The sequence below is a fragment of the Lethenteron reissneri genome, chromosome 43 (genome assembly GCF_015708825.2).
Source record: "Lethenteron reissneri isolate LAM-NWPU_2019-01 chromosome 43, ASM1570882v1, whole genome shotgun sequence".
NCBI lineage: Eukaryota > Metazoa > Chordata > Hyperoartia > Petromyzontiformes > Petromyzontidae > Lethenteron > Lethenteron reissneri.
This window is the reverse complement of record NC_083821.1, coordinates 3,041,026-3,055,210: the sequence shown is the minus strand read 5'-3', so window position 1 is coordinate 3,055,210 and position 14,185 is coordinate 3,041,026. Positions and strand designations below refer to the sequence as shown.

Sequence of the window (14,185 nt, the reverse complement as noted above, 5' to 3'; positions counted from 1 at the left end):
TCCAGAAATCTAACAAAACATCAAATCGCTGTGTGGGGCGAGGGAAAATAATTTAGGGTCTCAGTGACAATCGCAATTAAATAACATAAAAAAAGCTTCCGTACGCACTGGCGTTGGAAGGATGATTACCCCCCCTAACCCCCCGCCCCCCCCGCCCCCCACGGTAGCTAACGACGCTCATCGCTGTTAGTGCAAACCATCAATAGCCCACGCGGCAAGTAAACGTCACAATCATGGAAAAGGCAAATATTGTCGTTTTTTCCAAAACACCTTCCGGCCCCCCCCCCACCCCCAGCCCCCCCAAGGCCCCCCCCAAGGCCCCCCAAGGCCCCCCCCCCCCCCCACCGGCATTCCTAATAGTACAGTATTGTGTTGGTAAGCTTTACGGAGCACGACGAAGGAGCGTTTTTTTTTTAACCTCCTCGCAGCTGGAGGCGGTGCGGCGGGTTTTGACAAAAAAATATTGTTCCAGGGGGAAAATAGTTTCAAGTGGATGTTGTTGTGCTTTAGACTCCGTACACCTTACTAATAACCATTCGGGGGGTGGGGGGGGTAGCCACGGGAATGCTCATTTTTCTCAAACACTAAAAAAAAGCGAAAAAAAGAAGAGCAGGAAAAATAAAACGTAATAAAACATCGTATGTATATATATATATATAACAACAACAAAAACGTTGTAACCAGAGGAGACGCGGAATCCCCAGCGTGCCGTGCGAGCGCGAGTGAGACCAGCGCCACAGCGGAGCCTGCACGGCCTCGAAGGGCCACGGGCCTTGCCTCCTCGCGGGAACTCCCCACAGCGAGAGTCTTCCAACTTCGTACCCCCCCCCCCCCAACTCGAGTTCTTCGGTGTTTGTCGGGACAAATAACGCACGGACGCGGTCGTTCACAACGGCCGCATCGGTAGAACAGTTTAGTTTTTTTCCTCCGACGTGGATTTTTTGTTTCGTTAGGCTCGTTGCGAGGCCGGGCCTCAACCGCTCCACTCCCCACCCCTCACCCCACCTCGGCGTGGATCGCTCCTCACCCCTCTCGCCGCCGCCGCCATCGTCACGCGGGCAAGCGAGGTGGCGACGGACGGAGGTTGGAGCCAGGGAACGCCGCCGTCACCGTCATCAGACGTTGCTCTGTCTCTCCTCGGTCAGCTCCAGCGGAGCCTTCTCCACTCTGAGAATGAAAGCAGAGACGGGCGAGCGCTCGGGTCAGCGCCGCGATGCCACCAGCAGCAACAACAAACACGGACGCCCGACTTTCAGGTGTCGTTTCGGATGCGTATCCACGTCGAACTTCTGTCGCACCGAACGTAGACAACCGTGCTAATTGGAGATGCGTGGGGAAGGACAACGAACTAACACACACAAATCAGTTCTAAAGAAATGAATGCCCAATATAGATTAAAAAGTGCGTAGCTGCAGTGGGCTTCCTAACGTCGGAAGGAAGAGCATTCCAGACGGCCGCAGAAGAGCATCTGAAAGCGGCGCGATGCGGTGACCACCGTCTTATAACGAAGACAGAAACGCGAGAGACCGAGAATAGTTATCTCGAATTAAACGAACGGCACGGGCGAACGAAACGACAAAAGCAACAACAACAAAAAGACAGGTGACGGGAAAGCAGACAGGCGATGCACTGACTGAGAAATCGGAGCAAACCCGCTTGGGCACTTTCATCGAACCCCCCCGGGTTCCATTATCAACGAAACCGATGGAGACTAAATTTCGATTGAAAGCTTTCGTGACTGCAGGGATTCATCTTCTTGGTTCTTTCGGTAAAGTCACGTAAAATGGAAATAATAAAAATAAAACATAATAAAATAATTCTCACGACGTTTCGGCCACAACGCAAGCAGCCGTCCTCAGGTGAAGAACAGGTCTGTCGGAAAAGGTGAAGAACAGGTCTGTCGGAAAGACAGCGTCATGCAGTCGCTGTCTTTCCGACAGACCTGTTCTTCACCTGAGGACGGCTGCTTGCGTTGTGGCCGAAACGTCGTGAGAATTATTTTATTATGTTTTATTTTTATTATTTTATTATTTCCATTCTACGTGACTTTACCGAAAGAACCAAGAAGACGATGGAGACTACTCCGTGGCTCCGCCGCTGCGAGCGGCAGCCTCTAATCGGACGCTGCGGGGACAGCCGGCCAGGGCTGGCTCGCCACGAGAAGGCGGTCGTACAGCGAAACGGACCGATCGCCATCGGTCTCCAACTGCACTGGGATAGAGCGTTGCCCCCTTGCGGGTGTGTTTTCTCCGGGTGCTCCGGGTTTCCCCCCCCAACCCCCACCCCGCACGTGTATAACAATAATAGACAACAATTCGTCATCATTAATTGGCTGAACACATCTTCGGAATGAACACCCAACGTGGCAGAGCGGTGGTAGGACACTCAGCGTAGCCTCTCCTGGATAAAACGAGGAAATCCCAATGAATTGTCGTTATCACCAACCATGGCTTTCCTTGCTTGGAGAGAATGCAGACTGGGAGGTGACAAAACTATTTTACTTTACCGAGTGTTAACATCCCCAGCGTTTAACAGTACTCTTCTTTTTTGTATTTGATTGTCAGCCAACACTGGGTTAAACAACATGGGCATTTTCGCTCTCTTCTAGCATGTGCACCAACAGGTGCATGTGCACCTTTTGTTCTCTTTTAGCCCCCCCCCCCTCCCAATACGTTCCATTCATTGGCTACCACATTCAGATAAGCCCCCCCCCCTCCTCCCCCTTAACTTGTATTTAAGAACTTGCATCTTGGAATCCCTGCCTCACTTGAGACAGTAAATCTAGCTGTGACGGTCCCACCTGATGACGGAGACTTGTGTTGCCTCCGAAACGTCGTGATTTTTTATAATTTTATTTTTATTATTACTTTTATTAATTTTATTTTTTACCTACGTGACTTTACCGAAAAAACCTAAACAAAATAAAATAATGATTTATTATAAAATAATGATTTTTTATTTTGTTTCTATTACAACTTTTATTAATTTTAATTTTTACCTACGTCACTTTACCGAAAAAACCTAAGAGTAGGTGACAAAACGCGAGCGAGACGAGCGGCGACGACAGACCGACCGACCGACCGACCGACGAAAGAGAGACGCAAAAAACGGTTCGGGCCTACCTCTGCTTCAACAGCTCCTCGCTGTTGCGCTTGCGTCGCGCCTCGTCGATGGGGTACGTCCGGAAGATGAGGAGGCCGAGCACGATGAGGAGGATGGGGATGGGCACCACGAGCAGCTTCAGCGTCAGCGACACGGTCGGCGGTTGCTCGCACGCGTTCGTCACGTAGCCCGCAAACCTGCGCCGGCGGGCGGACGGACGGACAGACGGCGCAAGTTCGCACACCGCGCTGAGAACCCGGCGACTTGGGTTCCGTCCCCGGCCGCAAACTGAATCCGGGGTTGCCGGGTTCTGAGCACAGACTCCAGTGTCTGCCTATTGTCTCCAAAGTCTGCTAAGAATCATAAATACCGGCTCCGCGTCTTCCCCCCGCTACGCAATCGACGCTCTACAAAGGGCCGCAAATTCCCGTCACCACTGCCGCCAGATTTGCCTTCGTGTAAACCCTCGCTTGCATAGACAGTCGAAACGTCCTCATGGGACCAGTCACCGGCACCACCGTTGGCTTTTGGTCTTCTCTTGCGCCCTCGGTCGCTGACCCCTCTGGGTGCCACTGCTACGCCCGTCGCGGTGAGCTCACCACCTCCTCCTCCCCTCCTGCACGGAGTCCCACCCATCACAAGCTGCCTCTTTCGATTACGTCCGTGAACCGCAACGCTATTCCCTGCCTTCAGAGTTGCTCGGTCACGCGAAATGTGTAATCGTTTCCTTGCACCGCATCAGCAATCTCCGCACGTGCCTGCGCTGGCAGAAGCATCCTGCCCACGAGAGCCACCTCTTGCGCAACCTCGCCTTCCCGATTACACAAAGCGGTACTCGTTTTAGCCGGCGGGCAGGCGGGCGAGCGGGCGACTCACTCGAGGCTGAGCGTGGACACCCCGAGCGACACGCCGGAGGCGAACTTGATGAAGAAGACGTAGAATGAGTAGAAGATGGCCTCGATGCCCTTCATGTCCGGGTATTTCAGGCGGAAATCGTCGACCACGTCCGGCAGCATGGACCTGACAACAACAAGAAAAAACACGGTTAGCGGGTAAACCGGGCCGGCGTTGTGCCGTTTCTCGCCGGGGCGGCCGCGCGGTGGATACGCCGCCACCACCGCCACTGCCGCCACATGCGGCTGCTGTGATCCGGAGCCCATCGAGGCAGCAAACGAGGGTTGGCAGATCATCGCCGCGCAACAGGTGTTAGTTACACCCTTCCCGTGGGGCCTCGGGGAGGTGCCATAATGCACGCCATTCACGGCGTCACACGCGGTCCAGCCTGTGTTCGTGATCTTGTGGTGCGGGTTTGTTGGGTTGTTAAATCAGGTTTGTGGGTTCGTAGTCCAGGTCGACAGGTTTATGGCCGAGGCTTGTGAGCTCGTTAAGTCCGAGTATCCGGATTCTCAGCAAGCAGGATATTCATGGTGCAGCGTGTGGGGTGTTCATGGTGCAGCGTGTGGGGTGTTCATGGTGCAGCGTGTGGGGTGTTCATGGTGCAGCGTGTGGGGTGTTCATGGTGCAGCGTGTGGGGTGTTCATGGTGCAGCGTGTGGGGTGTTCATGGTGCAGCGTGTGGGGTGTTCATGGTGCAGCGTGTGGGGTGTTCATGGTGCAGCGTGTGGGGTGTTCATGGTGCAGCGTGTAGGGTGTTCATGGTGCAGCGTGTAGGGTGTTGATGGTGCAGCGTGTGGGGTGTTCATGGTGCAGCGTGTGGGGTGTTCATGGTGCAGCGTGTGGGGTGTTCATGGTGCAGCGTGTGGGGTGTTCATGGTGCAGCGTGTAGGGTGTTCATGGTGCAGTGTGTAGGGTGTTGATGGTGCAGCGTGTGGGGTGTTCATGGTGCAGCGTGTGGGGTGTTCATGGTGTAGTGTGTAGGGTGTTCATGGTGCAGCGTGTGGGGTGTTCATGGTGCAGTGTGTGGGGTGTTCATGGTGCAGCGTGTGGGGTGTTCATGGTGCAGCGTGTGGGGTTTTCATGGTGCAGCGTGTGGGGTGTTCATGGTGCAGCGTGTGGGGTGTTCATGGTGCAGCGTGTGGGGTGTTCATGGTGCAGCGTGCCGGTGGACGATGTGTTCAAGTGGAGTGCACCGTGACCACCGTCCGATTCCAGCGAAGGTGTTGGCGGCATTTAAAATCAGGCTAAACATGTAATGAACGCGCAGGCGGTTAGCGTTGCTTTTATTGAGAGAGGCCGTAGCGCTGACACTCGAACGTACTCGCCGCTGAGATCCGTGGCGACCACGACCGCACCCTAACGACTGTGCCACTACCCCCTGCCGTGCGGCCTTTCACTCTCCGGTTCCGTTCGCGAATCGATTCCGTTCCGATGATGCGAACGTACGCGATCGGAACGGAACGGGAAGCTGGTTCAGGTCACCGCTTACCAGGGCAGGAGGTACGCGGCGGCCACGCTGATCCCCGATGCGGCGGCCACAATGTAGGCCACCACCAGGTTATCGGAGATGAAGTAGAGGATGCAGAGGAACGGGAAGATCCACTGTCGACGAGAAGACGGTGGGCGGGGGGGGAAGGGAGGAGGAGGCAAGGGAGGGGGGAGACACGGGTGAGAAGACGACGCCACGGGTCGACGTAGCCTCTAATCCTACAGGGTGACAGTTTCTCAAAAAAACGAATAATCATCATCATCATCACCAGCCGTAATTCCCCCGCCCTCCCCCACCAAACACACTCTGCGGTGCACATTCAGGTGTTAGCGAGCAACCCATGGGTGTGTTATTCATGTAGGAGGGAGTCCACATTGTTTCTGCGAGCCAGGGGTTTACGGCTCCTCCTGCACACCAAACAGCGGAGCCTTCACAACATTTGCGCGTATGCACGCTGAACTTCTTTCGCACTGCGGGAAGCCAAGGACCCGGGGAAAAGCAAACGCCCTTTTCAATTCGTACACGACGGCGTTCGTCACGAGTTCACGTCACCTCCGCAGTCGCTTAGCGGTGCTATCGTTCACCCACAATGTAAAAAAAAAAAGCAATGACTCCATGCGTCTGAATCGAATCTCTGTTCTGCATTGGATAGGCTTAACAGGCTGTGGGGGCAAGTGCCGTTAGCGAGTAGCACCTATGAAGGCCAGGAACCGCACGCGAGGGGGTGGATGGCTGGCACCACGCCCGACCGCCTTTGCCTCCCCAGTGGCGATGCGTACGCACCGCACCGGGTACTCATTTGAGGCCGAGTCGACCTAGGGGAGAACCGGTTCAGATAATCGTCGCTGGTGTTGGCCGTTAGCGGGAATCGAACTCGGTCTGCCGGATTCGTAGCGAAGCGCTAACCGCTACGCGACCGTTCCCGACATCGGACATCCCAGTACCACAACACAACCAGCGGGGGACAGTATAACATTAATTTTCGTTTAAGTTTCGGTTTAAAAATATCCAAGTCAACCGTTCTAATCAAAAAATCTTTGGTATTCATTGTCTGTCGATGCTACGTGATTCGTATTTTAATATTTTTATGCAAGGCAAGAACACGATAGCCTACGCGCTGAACTGAATATGACATAATAAAAGAATAATTCACAGCTTGTGTGTAAATCTACTGCTGGATGAAGGCCGCTCCCACGCCGTGCGGGTCATGGAGATTTTTTGACCACTCTGCTCAATGCGGGAGAGCACATATAAGTATAGTACAACAATGGATTTTGCTGGGGGGGAGGGGCGGGTGGACGTGGCAGGAGTGATGTTATGTTATTAACATTTAGAGGATGCTATTTTTTTTAGATGGGTAGGCATTAAAGCAATGTTCCTTATCGAAGAAAATCCTCACGGAGTCTCGTCAGGAGAGAGTCTCGTCACATCAGGACGTTTTTGCAGATTTCCACGAACAATGACTTTGGATTCGTGTGGGAGGAGAGCCACCACGTGGAACTCCGCACAGATAGATTTAGCAATCCATCGCGTGCACAGACAGCCAGGCTCCCTTACCCTCGGTCACCAATCCTACAGCGCCTGTTTTTTTTTTTACATTCCCAGGCAGTCTCTCCCAGCCAAGTACAAACCAGGCTCAAAATTCCCTGCTTAGCTTCAGAGGTCTGACGACAGAGGGGGGGCTCATCCTCACGTGGGTCATTGTGACATCACGATTTGCAAAATAAATCCCCCCCGCCCCCAACCTTCAACCCGCACGGTCAAGTATGGTGAAATAATCATCATGGGTTGCACTACGAACCCGTCGACCCCAGTTCGATTCCCGCTCACGACCGCCGATCAAAGCCAGCGGCGGTATTATCCCAACAGATTCCTGGACCTCCCGCCTAGGTCGCCTCGGCCTCAAACGGGTGCCCGTGGGGAGACAAAGGTGGGCTGAGCGTGGCGGCTGTTGTGCCGTGCCGGTCCTTCGCAGGCGCTAGCTAACGGCACTTGCCCAACCAATCTATTGTGGCTCTCAACCGCTGGTACCAGAAACCCCCCCCCCCACCCTACCCCAGGGATGCCGCTAGACGAATTAGAAATGTTGTGAAATGCTCTGACGCGTGAGGAGCCGTTGGTGAATAATCACTGGCAAGATAAAATAACTGCGGTAACAATTTGAATCCGTACGGCGACCCAGGAAGGATATAAAGGAGCTTTCTAAATGCATCGGTCGTAAACAATGCGGGTTTCCAAGAGTAACCACGGAGCGCGGAGAAACATCGTAACGCGTGCGAGAGCGTCCGTTATTGTTTTTGTTGTTCTTACATTCGCTTTTGCAGTTACTAGCGGAGTTCGGGATACCTCACAAAATGGGACGAATTGGTGAAAATAGTGATGTTCATTTAATCGTAGATTTATTTCTCAGAACCATGTTGGGTTGGCTTGCTCGGTCGAAACAAACGCAGTAGCCCCAACAATTGTTGAAAACCACTGCAATGGAGGCGAGAGAAAGTCTGGGAGGATAATCTTTGTTCTCATAGCTGCTCACCGCGAGCTATGAACGCTCTGATGCGCGCGGCATTGTCTTTGTGCTGTCCGCCTCTTGGCGTTGTCCTCTGGTCTGACACTGGTGGTGAGACTCGGCCATGAAGAAGGCCACTGTGTCTCTGGTGTAGGGCAATGAGTCTCACAGACAATGCATCATTTAGGATCAGAGCAAGTTCGTTTTGCATGTTCACCACAAGGACTGCGTGTGGTTAACGCAGACTTGATTACTTGAAACATGTATCTCTTTGCTGTTTGACCATCTTAACACAACTCCTGTTTTATCGCCAGAAAGGGTAAAAAAAACCCACATCTCCGCTTATTTTTTAAATCCTTTATATTAAGTTCACTTGCGCGCTTGCTTGCTTGCTTACGACCGTGCAAATCTTTCGGTCGTTTTTTAACCCACTTCCCGTGATCCAATCGAGCTGACATTTTGCACACAGACTCGTTGTGCGTGACAATTAATGTTCGTGAAAAAAATTTTCCTAAATTTTTCACTTTTTAGGACAAAAATATTATATTTAATTACCAATTGCTTAATGGTGCCATGCAATCATCTGACCCATAGGTGGCAGCCATCTCAAGCCAGAGGACGAGAGGACTCTAGCCGCCACGCATATAAAGGATTTATAGTGAAAAACTTTGTTTTTACGGGTTATTTTTTCAACCTTCGTTTCTCGTCGTCTGCGCAAGGAAAACACTGGCCACTCCCAGCCTGCAGATGTCACTGTGCCCCGCCATGAGGAGAGACGCTGGGCTGGGCTGGGTGGACGGCCGTCAACATCCGGGAGGAGACACCCAATCAAGCCAAAAAACGAATTTCGCAAAACTTCCACCCAAAAAAAAACCTACCAAGAGGCACCTCCTGAAAAAAAATGTCGCGAGACTCGGCGAGGCTTTCCCGACCGTCGTCATCGTTGTCAGCCTGTCACTTACCACTGCCATCCGCCCACCCCATTCCCTCCCAATCCATCCTCTCTCTCCTCCTGGGCCACTCTTGTCCGGTCGCGACCTCCAGAACTCTGCCATCTCTCTCCGATTCCCTTCATTCCCCCGGTCGCCACCGCCATGCGAGAACATCTTCGTGGTGTTCGGAAGTGTCCGAGTAGTTCTTCCGATGACAAAAGGAAGTTTCAACGAAACACGCTAACCCTGGCCCGGACGTACGGCGAGGAATAACCCCGTCGGCGATGTTGTTGTGGTCGCGGACAAATATTGGGAAACGCTTCGCAAGTGGCCTCTGCCACGTGGAGACCCGGCGCAGATCGGTCCCTGAACATTGACCTGCGTCTGTGTGTGCGCGCGCGTGTGGCGTGGAAGTCCCCGCAAACAGCTGGAATTATCTGCAACGTATCGCCAGCGAACTTTCACCCGCACGCTGGCAATGTCATCAACGCGCAACCCCCCCCCCCACCCCACCCCATAGCCTACTTAGATAAAGCACGCAGAGATAGACGGCGAGGCGTGTGTTATCGTGCGCTCCAAAAACAAAGATGTAAAAAGGCAATGGTCGCCCCCGTGTCGCCAAACACAGCCTATGTGGGGGGGGGGAGGGGGGGGCAAGAGCTTGTCAGAGAGCACCTATTAAGGCTGGCAAGGGACATAAGTGGGTGGGGTGATGTGGCCAGGAACACAGACACAGACACGTCGCTATCCGCAGCCAGGTATAGAATCAATGGGGTTCACGTCACAGTGAGCGAATCACCGCATCTTCACGCGACAGTCGCCGTTCGCCACCAAGCGGCGTTGACGTCGCCACATCGTGTAATCGCGTTGTGTGAAACGTTGAACTTCCTTCGCACCGCACGTGGCCAACCGCGCGAATCGGAGGCGCGAAATAAGTCCAACATACGTACGTTTAGACATCACCGCTGGGGAGACAAAGGCGGCCGGGCGTGTTGCTGGCCACCCACCTCCTTCGCGTGTCATGCCCGGCCTTCGTTAGGTGCTCGCTAACAACACTCGCACCAACCGTCTGTTGCAGGCTACACGGGAAGCATTCTCCAGGCCACTGCCACCTCCCTCTGCGGTATAATAATAATATTCTACCAAGCACCTACGCAAGAACTGATTTTATTGCTCCATCTCCCCAGTTGTCGACCCTGTCGAGGGGAGGGCAAGGGGGACATTCCATTCCTTGCCTGCCAGTCCAGACCTTTGGCCAACATCCACTTCTTGAGAAGTGCCCTGCACGTGTCCTTTGATCTCCACGTTTTTTTCCCTATGAGGCCAAAACACAAGAACACAGAGGCTGTTCTCCTGTGACGCGCTAGCTGCGTTTTGTAGAAATTGGGTCGTAATAAATAATGTATAATATAGGGTAACGGACAAATACTAAAAGAGGATCATGAAAACCCCCAAAAATAGCCCACATATTCCAAGAGAAACCTCGATTTTAAAAGTTATCATTGCTTAGGATGGACTTTCCTTTTCCAACGATGATTTATAATTCTTCGTGGATAAACGAAAGGTCATTATGACTCACTTTTTTTCCACGGAGCTGGCCAAACATCAGGATACAGGGCCACAGAGCTTGGGCAACAACTGGGGCCGGTTCTGGAGCGTTACGAACTCTACAGCAATTTGCGATGCCGTTTTCACAAAGTACACCAAAATACAACAAAATTATTTCAACTATTATAACCATTTTAGGATGCATCGACTGTAGAATGAACGATTATGCTCACCATGCGCGCACGGAATTGCACGCCCAGCGTTTGACTATGTCCGATGGACGCAAATCGTATGCACATTTCACAATTATGCAAACGGCCAAGCAAATTTTACTAACGACTTCGTTCGAGAGAAAAAAAACTAGTATACAAATGAGACGGTGAAAACAGAATACAAAGTTATAGCCCACTCTGGAAAGGAATCGTATCAAAGTGTGGAATCTCTGGACGGGCAGGGGACAGGTAACATCGTTCCACTCCTAATAAAAGGTTGGACACAGGCTCTGCTGAAGAGACCCTGAAAGACGAAAACCGGTGGAGGGGTTTGTCTACTTAAACAAATGGGAATCATTGATCCAAAATTCCCACAGGCTGCCCCGATATCACGTATCACGTTTAGCTAATGAAACGTGAGTCCGTCTGGGTAAATTAATTATTGTGTGTCTGTGTGTGGGGAGCGGTACTGTAGCGGTTAGCGCGCTGCGCTATGAACCCGTCGACCCGAGTTCAATTCCCGCTCACGGACAACACCAGTGACGATTATCTGAAACCGGCCATGGGCCTCCCCTAGGTCGACTCAGCATCAAATGAGTACATGGTGCAGTGTGTAAACATCGCCACTGGAGAGACAAAGGCGAGCGGGCGTGGTGCTGGCCACCCACTCCCTTTGTGTGCCATGCCGGCCTTCATAGGTGCTCGCTAACAGCACTTGCCCCTACTGGTCTGTTAAGGCTATACGGATAGTCTTTGTCTTTGTGTGTGTGTGTCTGTGTGTGTGTCTATGTGTGTGTGTCTGTGCGTGCCGTTAGCGCGCCGTGCAATTTCAACATCGCTTCGTTTCAGCAACGCGCTGTGCGCCACTTTAACGGCCACAGCAGTGCGCTGGCGAGGACTGCTTCTTGTGTTTTAGTTGGTGGTCCTTCTCCGCACCTCCGATTAGCACAGTTGTCAGCGTACGGTGCGAAAGAAGTTCACCGTGCATACCATCACCACCTTATCATCACTACCTCATCACCATCGCCACCTCATCATCACCAACACCAACTCATCAAGCCACTGGAGCTACGCACTTTCAAATCTAGATTGGAAACTCGTTTCTTTAGAACCACTATTTTGTGTTTTAGTTTGTTGTGCTTCCCCCGCACCTCCGATTAGCACGGTTGGCTACGTACAGTGCGAAAGTGGTTCATAGCGCATACACACACACACGTGCGCGCGTGCATGCGGCGTGTCTACAATCGTTGTGGGTTTGAGAAAAAGCGGGAGATTTATCAGCCGGTGGCAAAACGTGACCACTTCCTGTATAAACTTGATTACACACGAGTCGATTTCAGTTTTTTGAGGCCAGCTGCCCAGGTTTTGGGCAAAACTTAGCCCGCTTGGCCACGCAGGCAATATGATAGCAGCACAGACTAATTGTGTGCATGTAGGCTTGATCTTCTTTCGCACCGTACGTAGACAAACGTGCCAATCGGAGGTGCGGAGGGGAAGGACAACTTAAACTAAACACAAAAAAGTGTTTCTAACAAATCACATGTTATACCCGAGCCCCACAATTCACCAACCCGGACTGACCGGCGTGGTGAAGTATGGTCGATCAACCCGCGAGACCCAAGCGGAATGGGGAGGCCTTCATCCAGCAGTGCATTGAGATGGAGCTGTAAATTAATGTTGTCAACGCATGAAAATTATAATAACAGAGCGGTGGGCTAAGCAAGAGAACACGTCCGGGCGGACCACCACGGAGGAGATGGAGCAATAAAATCGGTTCACGTGCAGGTGCTGGGTGGATTATGACGCTGCACGACCACGGGAGTTGGCGGTTGCCTGCGCAGGCCTTAATCCAGCAGTGGATCAATCATGACCGACGATGACGGCTTGGTTAAAGAATGCATTTTAGTAAGCCGAGCCGACACGGACGTCGCACGCTGTTTCTCACTTACCAGCATGCCAACGTATACGGCCGTCTTCTTGCCGAACTTCCCCATGAACCACTGCCACAGCGGGATGGAGAGCGCAGCGGTGCCCTGCCAACGACAACACACACACACGGCGGCGCGTTAAGCGACGATCGGGGCGAGGACCATTCGAGATTCATCTTGCGGCAGAAACCCGGCGCACGCCGAGGAGTCCTGGGGGCTTTGAAGTTGACACCGGTCCAGAGTTTGTCCTGCTCACGACAAAAGCTGCATGGGCAAAAAGTTTTGTATATACATCGGAACGCTCACACAGCAGAGGTCGCAAACGGGTTTCGATTCCTTACCCGTACCAGGCCGCACCAGGGTCGCAAACGGGTACCCGTACCTGTACCCGGCCGGGTATGGGTACCCGTTCCCTACCCGTACCCGTACCCTACCCGAAATGAGTGACAAATGGTGACTCACCAGTGACTCACGGCCTACCCGTACCCGGCCACACCAGGGTCGCAAACGGCTACCCGTACCCGTACCCGGCCGGGTACGGGTAGCCGAGTATCGGGTAGGGTACGGGTATCGGGTACCCGGTTGCGACCTCTGACGCTCACACAGCAGAACGGCCGCGTTAGAGCACAGTCCGCGGAAGCTCACGTCGCAACAACGACTTCTTGAGGTGCCCTTGAAGCGAGCGAACCGCTGGGCGACTCTTGTGGGTCACACTTTCCCCTTCCACGCTGCCACAGAGCGACGTTCAATTGAACAGTCGTTGACGTTCAAGGGCCTCGATGCTGCTGCACAGATCGGCGTCTGTTTTCACAGCGGGCAGGAAGAGGGCACAGATTCAGAGTGGGGGGGTTGGTCACCCACAAGCCACGTGATTTGGGGGAGGACTCAGCTGATTTAAACGGAGAAATCTACGGATCACAGGGGAATGATGCAGAGTGGGGGTGGATAGACACAAGCTACGTGATTTGGGAGAGGCTTGGGTTGATTTAAATAGATGAAATGGTTCAAAGATGTAAGAGGGCAGGGGGGTGGAGAATTAATTATTGAATCGAATCGTGACCAAGTACAGAAGTAACGGGTGGATTACCGCATGAGTAATCGGGTTTAACGATGTGCCAAATCGCGCGTGTGAAAGCGCCATCGTATTACTGATTTGCGACAGTCACCACATGCAAATATTACGCTTCGGCCAACTGGGGCGAACACACAGCTGTGCAAAATAGACGGGCATCATCATTATTATTATTTTTGTCTTCAGTCAACACAAGTGAAGTGGTAAAAAAACACGAGACACAACAACAACAACAAAAATAATCGACTATTTTAACCGAATCTTGGCCAAATCATGACGACATTCGTGACATTGCCAATTACTTCAACGTGAATGAAGTGTCATCATCGGCCAGCGTGCATGCACATTCGCAAACGTGTTTTTTCTCTCTCCAAATTCTCACGCGCTTTACGCCACTACGTATGGGACTGGTACGCTGATCTTCGTTTCGCCACCATGTGTAAGCCAGCCGCCGCGCTCGACGCAAGGTGCGTTTTGCTGGACAAGTCTCGATGTTTCAA

General features: G+C 52.5%; 1 protein-coding gene across 1 annotated transcript in view; it reads right to left on the bottom strand.

The window, feature by feature from the left end:
* Window positions 1–368: 368 nt before the first annotated feature.
* LOC133353339 (sodium-dependent lysophosphatidylcholine symporter 1-like) overlaps window positions 369–14,185 on the bottom strand; it is a 59,788-nt gene continuing 45,971 nt past the window's right edge. Inside the window, exons 10-14 of the mRNA XM_061569488.1 lie at window positions 12,635–12,718; window positions 5,488–5,600; window positions 3,979–4,122; window positions 3,123–3,299; window positions 369–1,167 (exon numbers count right to left, since the gene is read on the bottom strand). Of these exons, the coding sequence (XP_061425472.1) occupies window positions 1,116–1,167; window positions 3,123–3,299; window positions 3,979–4,122; window positions 5,488–5,600; window positions 12,635–12,718 (570 nt within the window). The 3' untranslated portion in view covers window positions 369–1,115. The remainder of the gene's footprint in view (window positions 1,168–3,122; window positions 3,300–3,978; window positions 4,123–5,487; window positions 5,601–12,634; window positions 12,719–14,185) is intronic.